This window comes from Sapajus apella, unplaced genomic scaffold, assembly GCF_009761245.1.
Source record: "Sapajus apella isolate SASKATOON/1434 unplaced genomic scaffold, GSC_monkey_1.0 scaffold2, whole genome shotgun sequence".
In the NCBI taxonomy this organism is placed as follows: Eukaryota; Metazoa; Chordata; class Mammalia; order Primates; family Cebidae; genus Sapajus; species Sapajus apella.
The window spans coordinates 40,220,656-40,237,475 of NW_022436942.1; the positions used below are offsets into that span (position 1 = coordinate 40,220,656).

General features: G+C 33.4%; 1 protein-coding gene and 1 long non-coding RNA gene across 27 annotated transcripts in view; one reads left to right on the forward strand and one right to left on the reverse strand.

The window, feature by feature from the left end:
• LOC116563977 overlaps positions 1 to 8,337 on the forward strand; it is a 30,277-nt gene extending 21,940 nt beyond the window's left edge. Inside the window, exon 2 of the long non-coding RNA XR_004274672.1 lies at positions 862 to 8,337. This is a non-coding gene — a long non-coding RNA (uncharacterized LOC116563977). The remainder of the gene's footprint in view (positions 1 to 861) is intronic.
• Positions 1 to 16,820, reverse strand: part of PPFIA2 (PTPRF interacting protein alpha 2) — a 485,005-nt gene that overhangs the window by 19,813 nt on the left and 448,372 nt on the right. For 16 of the 26 annotated variants that reach the window (XM_032296751.1, XM_032296710.1, XM_032296700.1 and 13 more), the window contains 3 exons: positions 13,634 to 13,834; positions 2,425 to 2,487; positions 1,184 to 1,213 (listed from right to left, as the gene is read on the reverse strand). In XM_032296751.1, coding sequence (XP_032152642.1) covers positions 1,184 to 1,213; positions 2,425 to 2,487; positions 13,634 to 13,834 — 294 coding nt within the window. The remainder of the gene's footprint in view (positions 1 to 1,183; positions 1,214 to 2,424; positions 2,488 to 13,633; positions 13,835 to 16,820) is intronic. The other 10 variants (XM_032296787.1, XM_032296835.1, XM_032296782.1 and 7 more) reach the window with 2 other exon arrangements.

Here is a 16,820-nt window from a genome sequence, read left to right on the forward strand (position 1 = left end):
TTTCCCTCTTATCAATGCCACTACTGCCATATTGCTACAGTGTAATGGCAAATGTTGATGTGAAATGGTAACCTCAGTAAACAAAAAAAGGAATGAAGGGTTTGGAGAGACAGAATTTTGAAGCTTTGTATGAACATTGTTGTTACCTAGCAAAGCAGGTAGTCAGCTTTCCACAAAATCATTGAAAAGAATCAGTCTTTTCTAGAAATCTGTCAAGATAGACTCTAAAAGAAGCAGGGCAGGATAAAAAACTAAGATAACCTAATTATTTAATATAACAAATAAACTATTCTTACCAATACTGTTCAAAACAGCTAAAATGAAAACCAAAATCAACCATTAACACTAAGCCAATATTTTAAAATAATTATTATTCTCTATTATTTTTAAAGAATTCCTATTTAGTTCCTTATCATGCCCTAAATTCCCAATTCTAAGATGTATTTCTAGTGAAAATCTAACTGTCCCTCTTATTTTCTGTGTTCTCAGGAATGATGAAATTTTTATCAAAATCATAATATAATACAATCCTACTCTGTGTTTAAATACAGGTCCTAATATAACTACCAAAAATTTTCTTATATTGAAAGGTTTCAATCAGATTGAATATAACACAAATTTTCTCTTTTAGCCATGCAACATGTGGAAATGTAGAAAAAATGCACAGCTTCCTTAAAAACATGTATGTCTGTTCCAAGTATAGACAGCTGTCTCATATGGCATCTCAATAAATGCTAACTACTCTGTAGTCTACAACACCAACACATGCACCTCCAACCCCCTCTTCATACAGTTTCCATTATATCTGAAAGCATGTGCAACTCCAAATAAGTCTTTTCTTTCTTCTTGTTCCCCTTTTAGATTCAACTTGAATGCTTCCTGATTAAATATATTCAAGATGATTTCAGAGGAATTTAAGTTTTGGATCATTCTTTTGGGAAAGAAAGAAAAGCACCCTTTTAAAAGAGGCAAGGTATGAAATGGCAATCATCTTGTTTGAAAAATATTGTAATTTGAAAAGACATCTAAAGTGCTAAACATAATCTAGAATTACATATACAGATCAGCCTAATATTGAACTAAGTGAAGGTTTATAATATTGTGACTTATGACAGTTTCTTAATTTATATCCTCAGAGCCTATTAAGTGATATTAACAGTCTTAAAGCATATGTATCTCCTACCTGGGCCCAGCTTCCTTCCTCAGATTCTTTCTGTGTTAGCAGCAGGAAATGATTAATAAAGCAGGTAAATATAAATTAATATCAAATCAATACAGTAAAACTTTTCTAGCAGAAGCAAAATTGTTATACAAAATAATTTGTATCACAGGCAGATAAACACATAGATTCTTACTCAGACCCACAGTGATCAATTTTACAGTTCAAAGGCAATTACACAGTAACTACATAGTTTTTAATTAATTCTAATTTAAATGTTAAATGCATAATTTTGTGAACATTTGATTTGGTCATTCCAAACCTTTTTTTAATTCTTAAATGAGTGTAATTTTCAAAATGTAATGTGCCATAATAAAAATTTCTGATGTCATATATGCGTATGTATATATAATAGGGAAATCTTACACAAAGTAAATTAGTGAAGTGAAAAAACTAACTATATTCCTCCAACAAAGCTTTGTGATAATCAAATAGATTTCAACAGTAGTCAACAAAACAAAACAAGACAAAAACCAAGTACAACAAAACTAAACTAAAAATGAAATTAGTACAAGACATTGGTGATTTTAGCCATAACAAATTTGTAGATAATTTTCAAATAAGGATAACACTGAAAAGACGTTAAATTAAACAGAAGTTGATAAAGATAAAATATATGATATGCCCAACTTTGTTACTTTACATGAAAAAATGACTTTTATAACATTTTATTTTTGAAAGTTACAGAGTCCCCAAGAAATTCTTTAAAATTGTGCTTTTCAATATCAAATTAACATAAAGCTTTTTTGGTTTTTGGTTTTTTTTTTTTTTTTTTTTTTTTTAGGTCAAGCTTTGTATCTAAGATGGTAAAGCACAAGAAACCATATGATCATATTAAAAATGAATATTCAATCTAATATTTTCTATTACCAATTTAATTTGGTTTAGAAACCTGTTACCTGTGAACATGTCCAATACTAAATGGTATTTGTTACAAAAACTTCCAATGTTGCAACATGATTTATTACATTCTTGCTTGTTTGTGTACTATAAGCTCTTATGATATTAGCCACAATCTAATACTATTTCATTTAAAAATTTCAAGAGAATACTGAAGAATAAAACTGTAAAAAATGTTAGTTATTACTGCATATAACTATAAAAACACACCCTATTTCTCTGGTCTATAGTAAACAAATTAGTTTCCTCATCCAAAGAGCAGCAAAGTCACTTTCCTTCAGGTTCAACAAAGCCATAGGACTAACCGTTTTTGCTGGAGCTGCAAGATTTTCCATTTCTTCATGAGTCACCCAAACGTTGCCTGAAGGCTAGTGAGGAGGCCCAGAGGGAAGCAGAGGAATCCATGGGAGGCAAGCAGTGGTAAAGAAGAAAGGCAGCACCTCTGTGAGTTAACAGCAACACAGCAATACCACAGTGCCCGTGCCCCTACCGTGTGCACAAGAGAGACAGCATGGCTGGTTTGCTCAGAGCTCCCTGTTTCTTCTACTCAAAAAGATTAACTAGAAAGAGGCATGTTGGGAAGCTCTTGAGGGGTAGATTTAAAATGACATTTCTGCAATTATGAATCAGAAAATAAGCATCATCAAAATTTGCATTCCAATGGTATGTGGCTATCAGATCAATTTTTTTAATAGTGGTGAACTGATTAAATTTGAACTGTAGAATAATGAATTTTTAATCAGAAAACAATGGCACATGCATGTGTTGTGTTATTACCAAAATTTCCTTTCACATAATTTTGATTCCCAATATCCTTTGAAGGAAAAAATTGGTTGTCAATATAAAGCTGGAAGCATTATCATAACTAATCTGGAAACCAGCATCAGCTTTTTCCAAATGATTATTTTTTTGTGTGTGATTCAATAAATATTAAGTGTTCCTGGATTCTTGCAGATGAAAAAGAAATGAAATGCTATTTTTAATTTATTTTTCAGCCACACTAATAATTGTCAAATTACAAAATCCATATATTTCCTAATTCTTCACCAGTATTTGATACCATTATAGAGAAGAATACAGTGTAAAAGAAAATTCTTTCTTTAACAGGCAATATTCTATTGTAAAGTCCCATTTGCTTTGTAAAAAAACCCCTTGGTATTAGTTCTATACACTTAATAACGTACAGTTTCAAAACCAAAGTCCACTGAGTAACATAAAGATCAGGCATATCATTCAAGGTATTGGGCCCCTGGAAACCACTTGCCATCAAATTCCATCACTTCTTTATGAACATTGCAAGGTTTTCCAAGCACATCAATGAAATTTACATCCTATGTATTTTTTGCTACTTGTTCTGGGAAGGGTCCAATTTCTAAAGAATTGGTGTAGCAAAGTTGTTACCCAAACATTGTTAAGTCATCGCCATAATTCACTTTGGGCTTTTCTGCGATTTATCTAGTACCATGACTTTTTCTGTATTAAAAATAATATAATTCAATATAATTTAAAGTGTAACTACATATAAATTGATGAGTATAATTTGTTGTAAGTGAAATTTTATATATGTATATAGGTGCATACATACAGTCATGTAATACATACTGATGTTTTAGTCAGGAATGGAGTACATTCCCAACAATGGTGTCATATGATTATAATAGAGCTGAAAAGTTCCTGTCACCTAGTGCTGTCATAGTCATTATGCCATTGTATTGCAATGCATTACTCACATGTTTGTGGTAACACTAGTGTAAACAAACCTATTGCACTGCTAGTCATATAAAAGTATAGCACACGCAACTATGTGCAGCCCATAATAGTTGATAATGATAATTAATGACTAGGTTACTGGTTTATGTTTTACCACACCATACTTTTTCAATGATTATTTTACAGTGTACTCCCTCTACTTTTGTTTTTTAAAGAGTTAACTGTAAAGTAGCCCCAAGTAAGTTCTTCAGGAGGTATCTCAAAAGAAGGCATTGATATCCTAGGAGATGACAGCTCCACATGTGTTACTGCTCAGTGGAACAAGATATGGAGATGAAAGACAGTGATACTGATGGTACCAACCCTGGGTAGACCTATAGTAATTTGTGTGTTCGTGTCTTAGTTTTTAACGAAAAAATTTAAAGAGGGAAATAATGAAATAGCAGAAAGCTTATAGGACAAGGATATAAAGAAATTAATTTTGTTCAGCTGTACATTGTGTTGGTGTTTTAAGCTAAGTATTATTTAAAAAGAGTCAAAACTTAACAAAAAAGGTTTATAAAGTGTAAACATTACCATAAGCTAAGGCTAATTTATTATTGAAGAAATAAAAAGATTTTTTAATGACGTGTGTAGCATAAAAGTATAGTGTTTATAAAATCTACAGTAGTATATAGTAGTGTCCTAGGCCTTCATATTCGTCACTGCTCATTCACTGACTCGTTCAGAGCAACTTCTAGTCCTGCAAGCTTCATTACTGGTAAGTGTTCTATTCATGTGTACCATTTTTATCTTTTATATTATATTTTTACTGTACATTTTCTATGTTTAGATATATTTGGATACACACATATTTACCACGATGTTACAACTGCCTACAGTATTCAGCTTGGTATCATGCTGTACAGGTTTGTAGCCTGGAGCAATAAATTATACCACATAGCCTAGGTGTGCAGTAGTCTATACCATTTAGGTTTATGTAAATATGCTCCATGATATTCTCAGAATAACAAAGTTGTCTCATGACTCATTTCTTAGAACATATATCTGGCATTAAGTGACATATGATTGTATATATACTTCAGTAACAAGTGAAATTGGGTGGTAAAGATTCATAATTAAAAGCAAATTCTATGCACATAAAAATTCCATAGGCTAGGCATCAAATATATATGTAGAATTATTTTTCTTCTACTGTTTTGAAATTTAGAGTCTAGCTGATGTATTTTTCTATAAGTCTGTGTATACCTATGAAATAAATTTACAATACAAAAGTCATTTATGTCATTAAAAGTCCCTTTCTTGTATCCTCAGCTTCTAACAATGATGCTCATTATAAACAAAGTTTCATATGAATATATAAAACATTACATTACTTGGAATAAATTGTTTTTACTGACTTTATGAGAGTGTGCTAGGCTGAAAAGCACTTTACACTCATCTGTCACATTTCCTTTACACCCAGTTATCATGGAGCTTTGCTTGAATGGCTGTACTGTTTGTTCAATGTGAGTTTCAGTGATGATTACCTGAGAGAAAATTCATTTAAGCCAATCTTAAATGGCTTAAGCTTGCAGAACAGTGTAAAATCAATTTTACACTGATTTGTGTAGCTTCTCCTTTGATTCATAATCCAAACAATGAAGATCTCACTCCTACTTTAAGAAACTACCTGTATATTAATTATCTAACACTAGAATAGATACATGCATAATATCTTTCACAGCTTATCTTAAGGTTGTGTCTGCCAGTCTATCACCATATTCTGGGATGGGGGAAGATGCTGGAAGCTGGTTTTATCTGTTTCTTTCCTCACAAAATGAGTATATACCCAGGGCAAATTTTTAAAGTGTGGTTGGCAAATTTACAGAAGTTGTATGTTGTTTCTGTTTGATATGTAGTTTTACTTGTGAAGAGCACTGCCTGCCCTATAGTCTTGTAAAACAGCCAACAGAAATAGTTTCTACAAAACCCAATCAAGTAGACATTAACTGAAGTTCTAACAAGTTTATTTTATAAGCAAGTTCATACGTAGTAAGTCAATTATTCAATCAGATTGCTCTCTCTCCACCACCACTTAAGGGGATGGAATTTGCATGTAAGTACATCATGAGGGAATAATTTAGAGCATGAGTTTCAGAGAAGAACATCCCTATGAGAGAGGTAGACTGGGAAGCTTTGAGCAACCAAAGGGCCTAAGGATACAAGTGCTTTGGTATTGAGGATAAGGAGAGTACAAAAAGTAGGTTGGAAAAGTATAAAAAACAAACATCGTATAACTTGGTTGTGGTCCTCTGAGATCCCCTTAAAATTACCTACTCACTGCTCTCAGTAGTCTGTGCTGCAACCTCCCAAAAATGTGTGAGCTAAACAATGCAAACCAATAGTCATTTTTTTGTGGCTAATATCATCTGAGTCTAACATGTAATTTATAAAATTTTAATTATATTATCAAATTAGATACAAGGGGCTTGAGCTATACAGCAGCACTTATCAGTGACCATCCTAGGACATTTCCTAAACCTGTCTAAATTTCAGGTTCTGCATCTCTTAAGTGGGACTAAAAGTGCATGCTCCAGATTAGAAAGAAACACTACAAAGTTTATATTATAATACAATATGTTCTTATACAGAACTGGGACTAGGATGAGGCACATGAGGTCCCAGGGGACTATAATGTAAGGAAGCAATCACTTTCAGGGTTGATATCTGACAATGAGAGCCTCTTTAAATTTTTTTGCTTGAAATGTCTTGCTTGTCTCCCCTTAGTCCACATGTAATAGAATGTTGAGAAAGTATCATCATCGAGTGAGAACTAGAAGGAAATCTCTACAGGATGATAAGAATTAAACACTTACCCAATTAAATCATTCTGGAAAGAGTTACAACAGGAAAGTAAATAATAAAACGAACTTAAGAAATAATTCATGAAAATTAATCAGGTGAAAATAATAAATACTTTTGCTGTCAGAGATACAGAATAAGCAGCCAGATCTCAGAATAATCTTAAATCTTATCTGGTTAAAGTAAGTTTTGTTACTACCTATCTCATTTAAAGTGTTTTTTACTTTGTAATGGAATTACAAAGTAGTAACTTGAAATTACTGTTTACATTCAAATGGCCTGTATCCACATTTCTCCCCTATCTGAATTTTTGTCTCTCATTATTAGATAAATCCTTCTCATTATAATAAGAATGGTATTTATACCTCACCCTCTTTCCAAAAAGGTTGAGGTTTATAAAGAAAATTATACCTCACTCTTTTTTCAATGAAGGTTGAGGCTTATGAGGAATCAAAAGAAGAACCAAACAGACTAAAAGAATGCTATAAAAAGAAAAACTGATAGAATGCAGGAAGCAGAAGCAGGAAAATGTACTTTTTAGCAGCAGCAAATCCACATAGGAGTATGATCTTAGATGAGTCAGTTTACTTCTTTATATCAGTTTTGCCCATTTGTGAAACAGCTGTAATAAAAGTACCTTTCTCATAGTGTGGTTGTGAGTCTTAAATGGGTTATTACATGTAAAGCACTTAGAACAGGGCCTGACAGTGAGCATTCTGCTGATGTTGGCTACTACTGTATTTATATTAGAATTCTGTTAGGCAATCTCCATTCAAGCAAATCTTTAATTCAAGAAATATTCTGTACTTCTCCATATTACACTGCGCTAATGAATGCCTATCTTCTGCCTTACATTTATGCTCAATCTTGTTAAATTATATGGTTATTAAAAAATCACTGTTTAAAACTTATTTATTTCCCCTGTATTTGCTTTTAAAATGTTTGACTCATCAATTTAAGTAAATGTTACATAAAGCAAAATATAAAACAAATTTGGCTCATATATAAACACTAAGTCAAATTAGTTGGAAAAACAAGAGGTAGGCAAATGTTGAAACACACTATTAATAAAACACAACTTTGTCAAAGTATGGGGAAGAAATTGTAAATGTCCAGAAGGATTCCTCATTCAAATGGCTTTTTGAGTTAGCTTGAAGTCATCACTTTAAAAAGAAACAACAGCTAGAGAAATTAAACATGTTTCCAGTAAGATTATCCAAAAGGATATTGTAGAACTCAAGACATTGGAAACATGCACACAAAAAAAATGTTCTAGATGCTCCATCTAAATTTGCAATGCTTGAGCATTTCTATAATTTTTACCTAAGATAAAATATTCAAAGAATATATGTATTTTTATGATAACCTTCTTCAACCGAATTTCAATTAACTGATATCTCCATCTCTAACCTACTAGGAAAGAGACTTTCTATATTAATAGTAGCTTGGGGAAAAGAAATGGAAAGCTAGAAATTTAGGGCTGATCCAAGGTAATCATACAAGTGACATTTAGATTTTTCCTTTTTGGTGGTCCTTCCCATTATATCTAGGCAGGAAATGAGGCAGAATCAAATAGAAATGGTAGTCAGTTAAAAAAAAAAAAAAGCCCAAGAACCTTATCTTTTTCTCCTCAGAATTTCAGTTAATAAACACGATACACTGGTCTAAGAAATTCAAGCCCAAACCTCAATGTGCAAAATAATTTATATGACCTGAACAAAATGTAGTGCTCTACAAGACATAATAAAATAACTTTGTTTAAAAAAAGCATTAAAAAATCTGCCTTTGTGTTTTTTAACTGTGAATTCTAATATATAATGTTAGGTTATGACTTTATGCAGTGAATTCATTAATAGCAATTTATGTGGAAGTTTTGTTTTGTAAAGCAAATTGCACTGGAAATATATTAGAAATGAGTAAATGCTTCCATGCACATGGAGTAGAAGGAAGAGGAAATATTTAGTAGATATTTTTAAAGCTTAGAGACACAACTTAACGTGTCTCATATAATTTGCTTCAGTATTTGGTAAGAGGCATATATGTTCTGTGAATACACAGCTATCACACATTAGTAAAAAGATAAATATTCTTATATACTAGAGATAAGTTGGAAAAGTTATGAATAGAAAATTAATATAAATGCTGGATTAATAATATAAAAACTTGAACATTTAGTAGTGATTTTCAAAATGCAAATTTAAGCAAGGAGATAACCAATGTTGACAAAGGGAGGAATAACAGCGACACAACACAGCTTTGGCAATTAAAGTTTAAAAGTATTAAGAATATGCATGCCCTGTACACAAATATAGCAATGGAAATGACCACAGTTTATGCAACAATATAGTTACAAGCACATATTTTACACACAACAAAAAATTGTGTTGCACACAACAAAAAGTGTCCAATAGTAGGAATTTGGTTAAATAAGTTATGGCATTTCTACAAAGGAGATATGCAGCAATTAAAAGTGATGTTGCAATTGCATATTTAATAAAATAATTCTTCTACTACATTACTAAATTTCCAAATTAATATATTATATGAAATAGTCCATCTATATAAAAAGATAAGAAAAAAGAATGAAAAGGTCTTCATCAAATTTTTTCAATAGTGAAAAAATTAACATTGATTATCTCTGGAATGGATATTTTTAATGTTTTTAAATTATTTTGTTGTCAACTTTGTATTTTTCTGTTTTACAAATGTTATACAGGATCATGTATTAATTCAATAAACACATAAAAAACTTAAATGCCATAAACAATATATTATTATGCTTCAAATGTTCATTTCTTTGTGAAGCCTTATCCAGCTGGTAGTGATTTCTGTTTTCTTGAAGCTCCATCACATTTTGCTCCTATCACACATTTAGGAGTTAATCTATATTATCTCGTACTAAATCTACTGGTCAACACACTTATTTTCCTTAGTAGAGTTTCCCTTTCTGAACTCAAGGCCACACATATTTCTTATACTTCATTGAGTAAATGAAACATTTGAGTAGAGTTATTTGTACAATGATTATTTAAGGTGAATATTTACTAAAATTTGCCAGGCACTACTGTTAAGGCTTGGGGTTGATGGAAACCTGACACTATATTTCATCTCATGTGAGATAAATCAAGAAAAGAGGGAACTATAAAATGTTTATAAGTACATGGACTGATAACTCAGGAAGGAGCCAAACCCAGACTTTGGGGGCTCAGCAAAAGGTTTTCAGAGGAAATATATAAAGCAATCGATAAATGAATAATGAATTGGGGAAAATATGGTGACTGTGAAGTGTGATAAAAGTTTCGGGGAAAGGGAAGACCAACTACAAAACTTATAATTGACCAAGGGCAAAGAAGTTTAGAAAATTGAAAGTAGTTCCTGACCTGGGGAAATAAAACCTTGGGGGTGAACTGAGGCTAGACCATAAAGACTCTCATAAGCTTTTTTTACTTCTGCCCATTCTTTAAACAGTTGAATGTTAATTAATATTGCATAAATTAAATTCCTTCAGTTTGGTTAAATCGTTTTAGAAAAATAGTTCTTAAATTTCTTATTGTTCATTAAGAAATAGACTACACTGGTAAATAAAAATAATAAAGTGTAGCCTATTTTTCTATCTGGAAGTTGGGACTTCAAATTTATTTTTGCAAGATTCATAATTTTTAATATTTTTGTTTGCATTTGCTCTTGGGAGAAAATTATGGATATAAACTATTTATGATGCTTCTCACTTAGCTGGAAATTACTCAGGAAACACTTCATCAGAGTTAAATCCAATTTACAATAACTATTTTAATGGTCTTTTCAGTTTTTTATTTTAAATATACAGGTGACTCTTGAACAACACAGATTTGAACTGTACTATTCCACTTATACACAGACTTTCTTTTGCCACTGCCACTCCTGAAACAACATGACCAATCTCTCCCCTTCCTCCTCCTCCTCAGCATACTCAACGTAAAGCAAAGACTTAGAACCAACCCAAATGTCCATTAATGATAGACTGGATAAAGAAAATGTGGCACATATACACCATGGAATACTATGCAGCCATAAAAAAGAATGAGTTCATGTCCTTTGCAGGGACATGAACAAAGCTGGAAACCATCATTCTCAGAAAACTGACACAAGGACAGAAAACCAAACACTGCATGTTCTCACTCATAAATGGGTGTTGAACAATGAGAACACATGGACACAGGGAGGGGAACTTCATACACTGGGGCCTATCGGGTGGTGGGGGTCTAGGTGATGGATAGCAGGGGGTGGAGGAATAGGGGAGGGATAGCATTAAGAGAAATACCTAATGTAGATGACAGGAGGATGGGTGCAGCAAACCACCATGGCAAATATATACTGATGTAACAAACCTGCATGTTCTACACATGTACCCCAGAACTTATAGTAATAAAAAATAAAAATAAAAAATAAATTAAAAAGGGAATTAAACTTTCTCCCAACTAAAGAAAACAACACAAAAAAAAAGATGATGAGGATAAAGACATTTATGATGATCTACTTCTACAATGCAATATCATTTCTCTTCCCTATGATTTTCTTAATATTTTCTTTTACTAGCTTACTTTATTGTATAAATGGAGCACATAATACCTATAACATACATAATACATGTTTATCAACTATTTATGTTATCAGTAGGGCGTCCAGTCAACAGTAGACTATTAGCAGTAAAGTCTTGGGGGAGCCAAAAGTTATAGGTGAGTTTTTGACTGTGTTTGGGAGGTCAGCATTCCTAACTCCCATGTTGTTCAAGGGGTTACTGTATTCTGAATTGTCTTTGAGCTTAAGTCATAATCCAGGTATAGTGAAAAACATTGGTATTTATATTTTAAAATAATATAGGTAAGACTTTTTAAAAATTATATATTTTTCCTACATGTTATTTAGGAAGAACTTAAGATGGAATTACGTAAGAAATATGTAAGACTTTAAATTTGACCTGGCATCAGAATCTAGTATTGGAAAGGAAAATGTGTAAATAGAAATGAAGCAAACTATTCAGAACTGTTTAAGTTCATGCATAAAAGTTATACTTAAGTTACTTTTCTGCCTGAAAACAGCAATAAAGCAATATGACTTTTTAATATTTTACCTATTGCTAAAATTTATCTCTTTCTCCTATATTTTATTATGCTATATAAGATCTGAGATTTGGGAAACCTAGTAATTATCAGAAATAATATGGCTTATGAACAAAATATATAATTTAGAAATGGAATAAAGAAAGAATGAAATATTATTTGCGAGTTTTTTGTTTGAATTTGCCATCATGTATGCCTTTTTTGTCACATTTGGTTCTTTTCTAGTATTAGGATAGGTAAAAATGTATGAGATGATTAGGAATTTATAACTGAAAAACAAACAGATTTTGAAGAAAATATATTCCAGATATTCCATTTGGTATTTATAAAACACCAAACTCATGTAATTTCATAATTATAAAAACTTCTTAAGAAATAGGGAGTTAGAAGACATACAAGTAGCCAACAAACATATAAAAACTCTCAATATCATTAATCATCAGATAAATGTAATTAAAACCACAGTGAGATACCATCTCACATCAGTCAGAATGACTATTACTAAACAGTAGAAAAGACAACAGATATTGGCAAGGGCACAGAGAAAAGGGAACACTTATATGCTGTTGGTGGGAATGTAAATTAGTACAACCTCTATGGAAGGCGGTATGAAGATTTCTCAAAGAACTACAACTAGAACTAGCATTCAACTCTGCCATCTCACTACTAAGTACCTACCCAAAGGAAATGAAATTGTTATATCAATATCAAAATAATGCCTGCACTCATGTTTTTATCACAACATTACTCATAATAGCAAGTCATGGAATGAATCTAAGTGTCCATCAGTGGATGACTGGATAAGTAAAATGTATATACACACCATTAAATACTATGCAGTCATAAAAAAGAATAAGCTAATTTCTTTCGTAGCAACATAAATGGAACTGGAGACCATTATCCCAAGTGAAATAACTCAGAAACAAAAACTTAAATTGAACATGTCCTCACTTGTAAGTGAGAGCTAAACAATGGGTACATGTGGACAAGTAAGGAAATAACAGACACTGGGGACTCCAAAAGGGAATAGGGTAGTAGAGGATGAAGTTTGAAAAATTACCCATTGCTTTCAACGTTCACTATTTGGGTGATGGGAACACTGGAAGCCCAAACCTCTCTATTACATAATATACCCATGTAATGAAATTGTATATGTTCCCCCTGAATCTATAAAAATAAAAAAATATTAAAATTAAAAAATGAAGTAGTCAGTTAAGCTTTGTATCTTTAGTAAGCACTAATACTTATACATCTCCTGAGAAATTACCTGGGGGAAAGAGAAAGAAAGTAGGAAGGAAGAAAAGGGGAGGGAGGGAGGGAGGGAGGGAAGGAAGGAAGGAAGGAAGGAAGGAAGGAAGGAAGGAAGGAAGGAGAGGAAAGAAAGGAAGGAAAGAAAAGGGGAGGGAGGGAAGGAAGGAAGGAAAGAAAAGGGGAGGCAGAGAGGAAGGAAGGAAGGAAAAGAAAAGAAGGAAGGAAGGAGGGAGGGAAGGAGGGAGGGAGGAAGGAAGAAAGGAAGGAACAAAGGAAGGAAGGAGAGAAGGAGGGAGGGAGGGACAGAAGGAAGGAATGAGCTGAAAAAGAGTAAGCTCAGGGTCTTGTTGCTTGGGAGAAAAATCTAAAGTCTAGTCTAGATGCTAGCTCAAAAGTCTGCTATGCTAGCTTTCAAGTCTGATATGAATCACTTCTCCTCAGTTGAAAATCTATTAAAAGTAGCAGCAAGGTTAATAAAGAGCAAGTTAAATCTCTTGAGAAAAATTCAAGCAGAAATTGAAATGTGTGCTGTCACAATTTTGCTCTGTAGACTTAGACATGCTGCTATTTGTCTAGTGTTGGGGAATGGGAGGAGCACAAACTGACTCACAGTTCGAGATGTTGGAGGAGCTGAAGGACTTGTTAGGGAAACCATCTCCTGGATTGCTAATCGGAGCTTTAAGCGATGCAGTGGATTGCTGATTCCAATTTCTCTCTGGATCTCAGTGTCAGATAAAGCAGACATGATGGCCCCACTCTTCACGTTGGCTCGGCAGGCTGCCACGTACCATGCAGGCATTCCCAACCAAAGCTGTTATATAGGAAAAAAAATTAACAAATTATAGTAAAGGTTATCATTTTAGTGTCTCTTATGCTAGGAATTATTTTATGTATCTTACACACATGACCTCAACCCATGAGATAAACTGTTATCATTATTTTCCCCAGAGGAGTTAGATGCACAGAGAAATTCAATGACGTATTTAAAAACACCAGTGAGGCAGTGACAGAAACAACATTTGAATCTGAGACATGGTAGCTCCAGAGACTCTATTTTAACTAATTCATATTACTAGTGATAAAAGTAATGGCTACATGACACCAAGTTCCCCTTTGTATGTAGGGACCAGAACAGCTGCAAGCCACATTTGGTAAGGTACTCAATTAATGTTTATTTAACGAGTGACTTCAATTTTTAATTCTCCTTTGGAATTCTGAGTGAAGAGAAATTCTGTCACAGAAAGAGACAGCTGTGCCTGCTCCAGCCATGTGATTTTGATCAAAGTGTGCAGTGTAGCTAAGCCACATTTCCACCTACCTTCCTACACCATGTGAAAAATGTGTGACTTAATTAGATGCTATATATGGAAATGCCTTTTGGAGAGTGATGTACTAAGAAAGAGATTAAAACTCAAATCATTGAAAAACTAGCTAAACAAAGTAACAAAATTAATTATGCATCAGAAATCAGAGATTTTAAGGCTTTCATGCCTGTAATCCCAGCACTTTGGGAGGCCAAGGCGGGAGGATCACTTGAGGTCAGGGGTTTGAGACCAGCCTGGCAAACATGGTGAAACATCGTCTCTACTAAAAATGCAAAAATTAGCTGGGCATGGTGGCGGGGATCTACAACTCCAGCTACTCGGGAGGCTGAGGCAGGAGAATCACTTGAACCTGAGCAGGGGAGGTTGCAGTGAGCTGATATCACACTTTTGCACTCTAGCCTGGGGACAGAATGCAAAGCTTGGGGATTCTGCCTCGAAAAAAAATAATACAATAAATAAAAATAAAAAATAAATAATAAAAAGAAAGAAATTAGAGATTTTGATTTTTCAAATTTGCTGTGAGACTCTTGAAAGACAATTAAACCATTAAACCAGCGGTGCAATGCACACAGCACAGGTCTGGGGCACATCTTAAGCACTGAGTGAATACCAACTCACAGGTATTATATTTCAGCCTCTGAATAACATGCACTTAAAAAAAGAATTCCCCCCATCATTAGTTATGAGTAAGAAGTAGGCAAGAGAAGAAAAAATAGCAGTTTAAATATTTGTTTTGAATGTCCAAAAGATTTTTTTTTTCTTTTTTTTTTTTTGCTATTTGTTGAAATAAATAGATTGAACAAAGGAGAGAATTGTGAGAGTGAGAAAAAGTAAGTGAGATAAAGAAGAAAAAATACAAGGCTAAGATCTCTGGATCACAAATCAGAAGACCTGAGCTCTAATTCCCTCCCAGTCATTGGTGAGTCATGTAGCCCATTTAAACTTCAGCCATATATTCCTCATTTATTAAATGAAGGAATCAAGTTTGATTATATTTGAGGGATCAAGTTAGCTTCCAAGATGATCTCTGTCTCATGATATCGATTCCCTTGTATAATCTCCTTCCTTTGAGGGTAGGCTTGGCCCGGTGATTTATTTCTAACAAATAGCTGATGATAAAAGTGATGGCATGTCACTTTCCAGTTTAGGACTTGCTAGTACTCTCCTGCTCCCTTTTTCTCTCTGAGCTCCCACTCTGGAGTTTGTCAGATTTCAGTAGCCCTATGGAGAGTCCCATACAACAAGGAAATAATGTTTCTGGCCAGCAGCCATCAGGAAACTGAATCATGACCCTGACCATATGAATGAGCATGGAAGTGTGTTCCCCCAAGTCCACTCTTGAGATGACTGCTGCCCTAGCTGATACCTCGATTGCAACCCTGTGAGAGACTGAGCAGAGGCCATCACAAAGCTATTCCCAGACTCCTGACCCATAGAAATCATGAGATCATAAATGCCAAATTTGGGGGTAATTTTTAAACAGCAATAGATAACCAGTACAAATATTCTTTAAAAATTCTATAATATTGAAAGACTACTTGTCTCTTTTGGGGAAAAAAAAAAAAGCAAACAAATGGAACTCTTTGAGTCAGTGTGGACTGCATTGTGATTGAGATGAGAAAGGAGTGGGGAGATCAAAGTACAGTGTATGACTATACAGATTATGCTTTCTTCCAGCAGGTTAGGCACAAAGAACTGATCTTACCCTGACAGGTACATTATATATGACAGAACATGGAACTTGACTAATTAGTTTATAAACTCAAGCTGTTCAAAATAACTAAACATGTCTTCTTTGGACCCTAATGATTTTTTTACCCATGTCTTCTAAGATATTTGGATTTCCACTCTACATTACCCAAATGCCTGCCAATACATTGTTACCAATGCTATCCATAATTAGACCTTAAAGAGTCTTTGATGTGGATAAATGGTGTGTGAAGTATGGAATTCTTGCCTACACAAAATTCTTAACAGGCTGTGCGCTCAAGGAGGAGGGAAAGAAAATGAAGTTAAAGCTTTCATTCATTGGATCACCCAGTTCATTCATCTTGTTTATTCCATTTTATAATTTAAGTTGCATTAGGAATCACATTATAGGCAATTTCTGTGTCCTCAGAATAGGTTTAATTAGCATTGACTTCACTGTCTGTCATCTCCTATCGCCTTAATGTCAGTAAATCTTTTTTTTTTTTTTTTTCCCTGAAGGATCTGTTTGTCACTTGCCAAAATAGCAGTGAATTATCTGTCAAACTGCAGCTCGTTTTATCGGAGCAAACTGAACAAAGAACTGCTATCATTTCTGAGGTGTGATTTCTTAAGCATTTTGTCTAGTGATTGATTTTTAAAATATAGTAATTTTAAAGACACAGTTGAAAGAAGCAGCTTTGATCACTAATATCTGATGGCTAATATGCTAAATTTCCCTGATTGATGTGAAAGAATAAAGTAAAAGCAAAATAGAGGCATTTT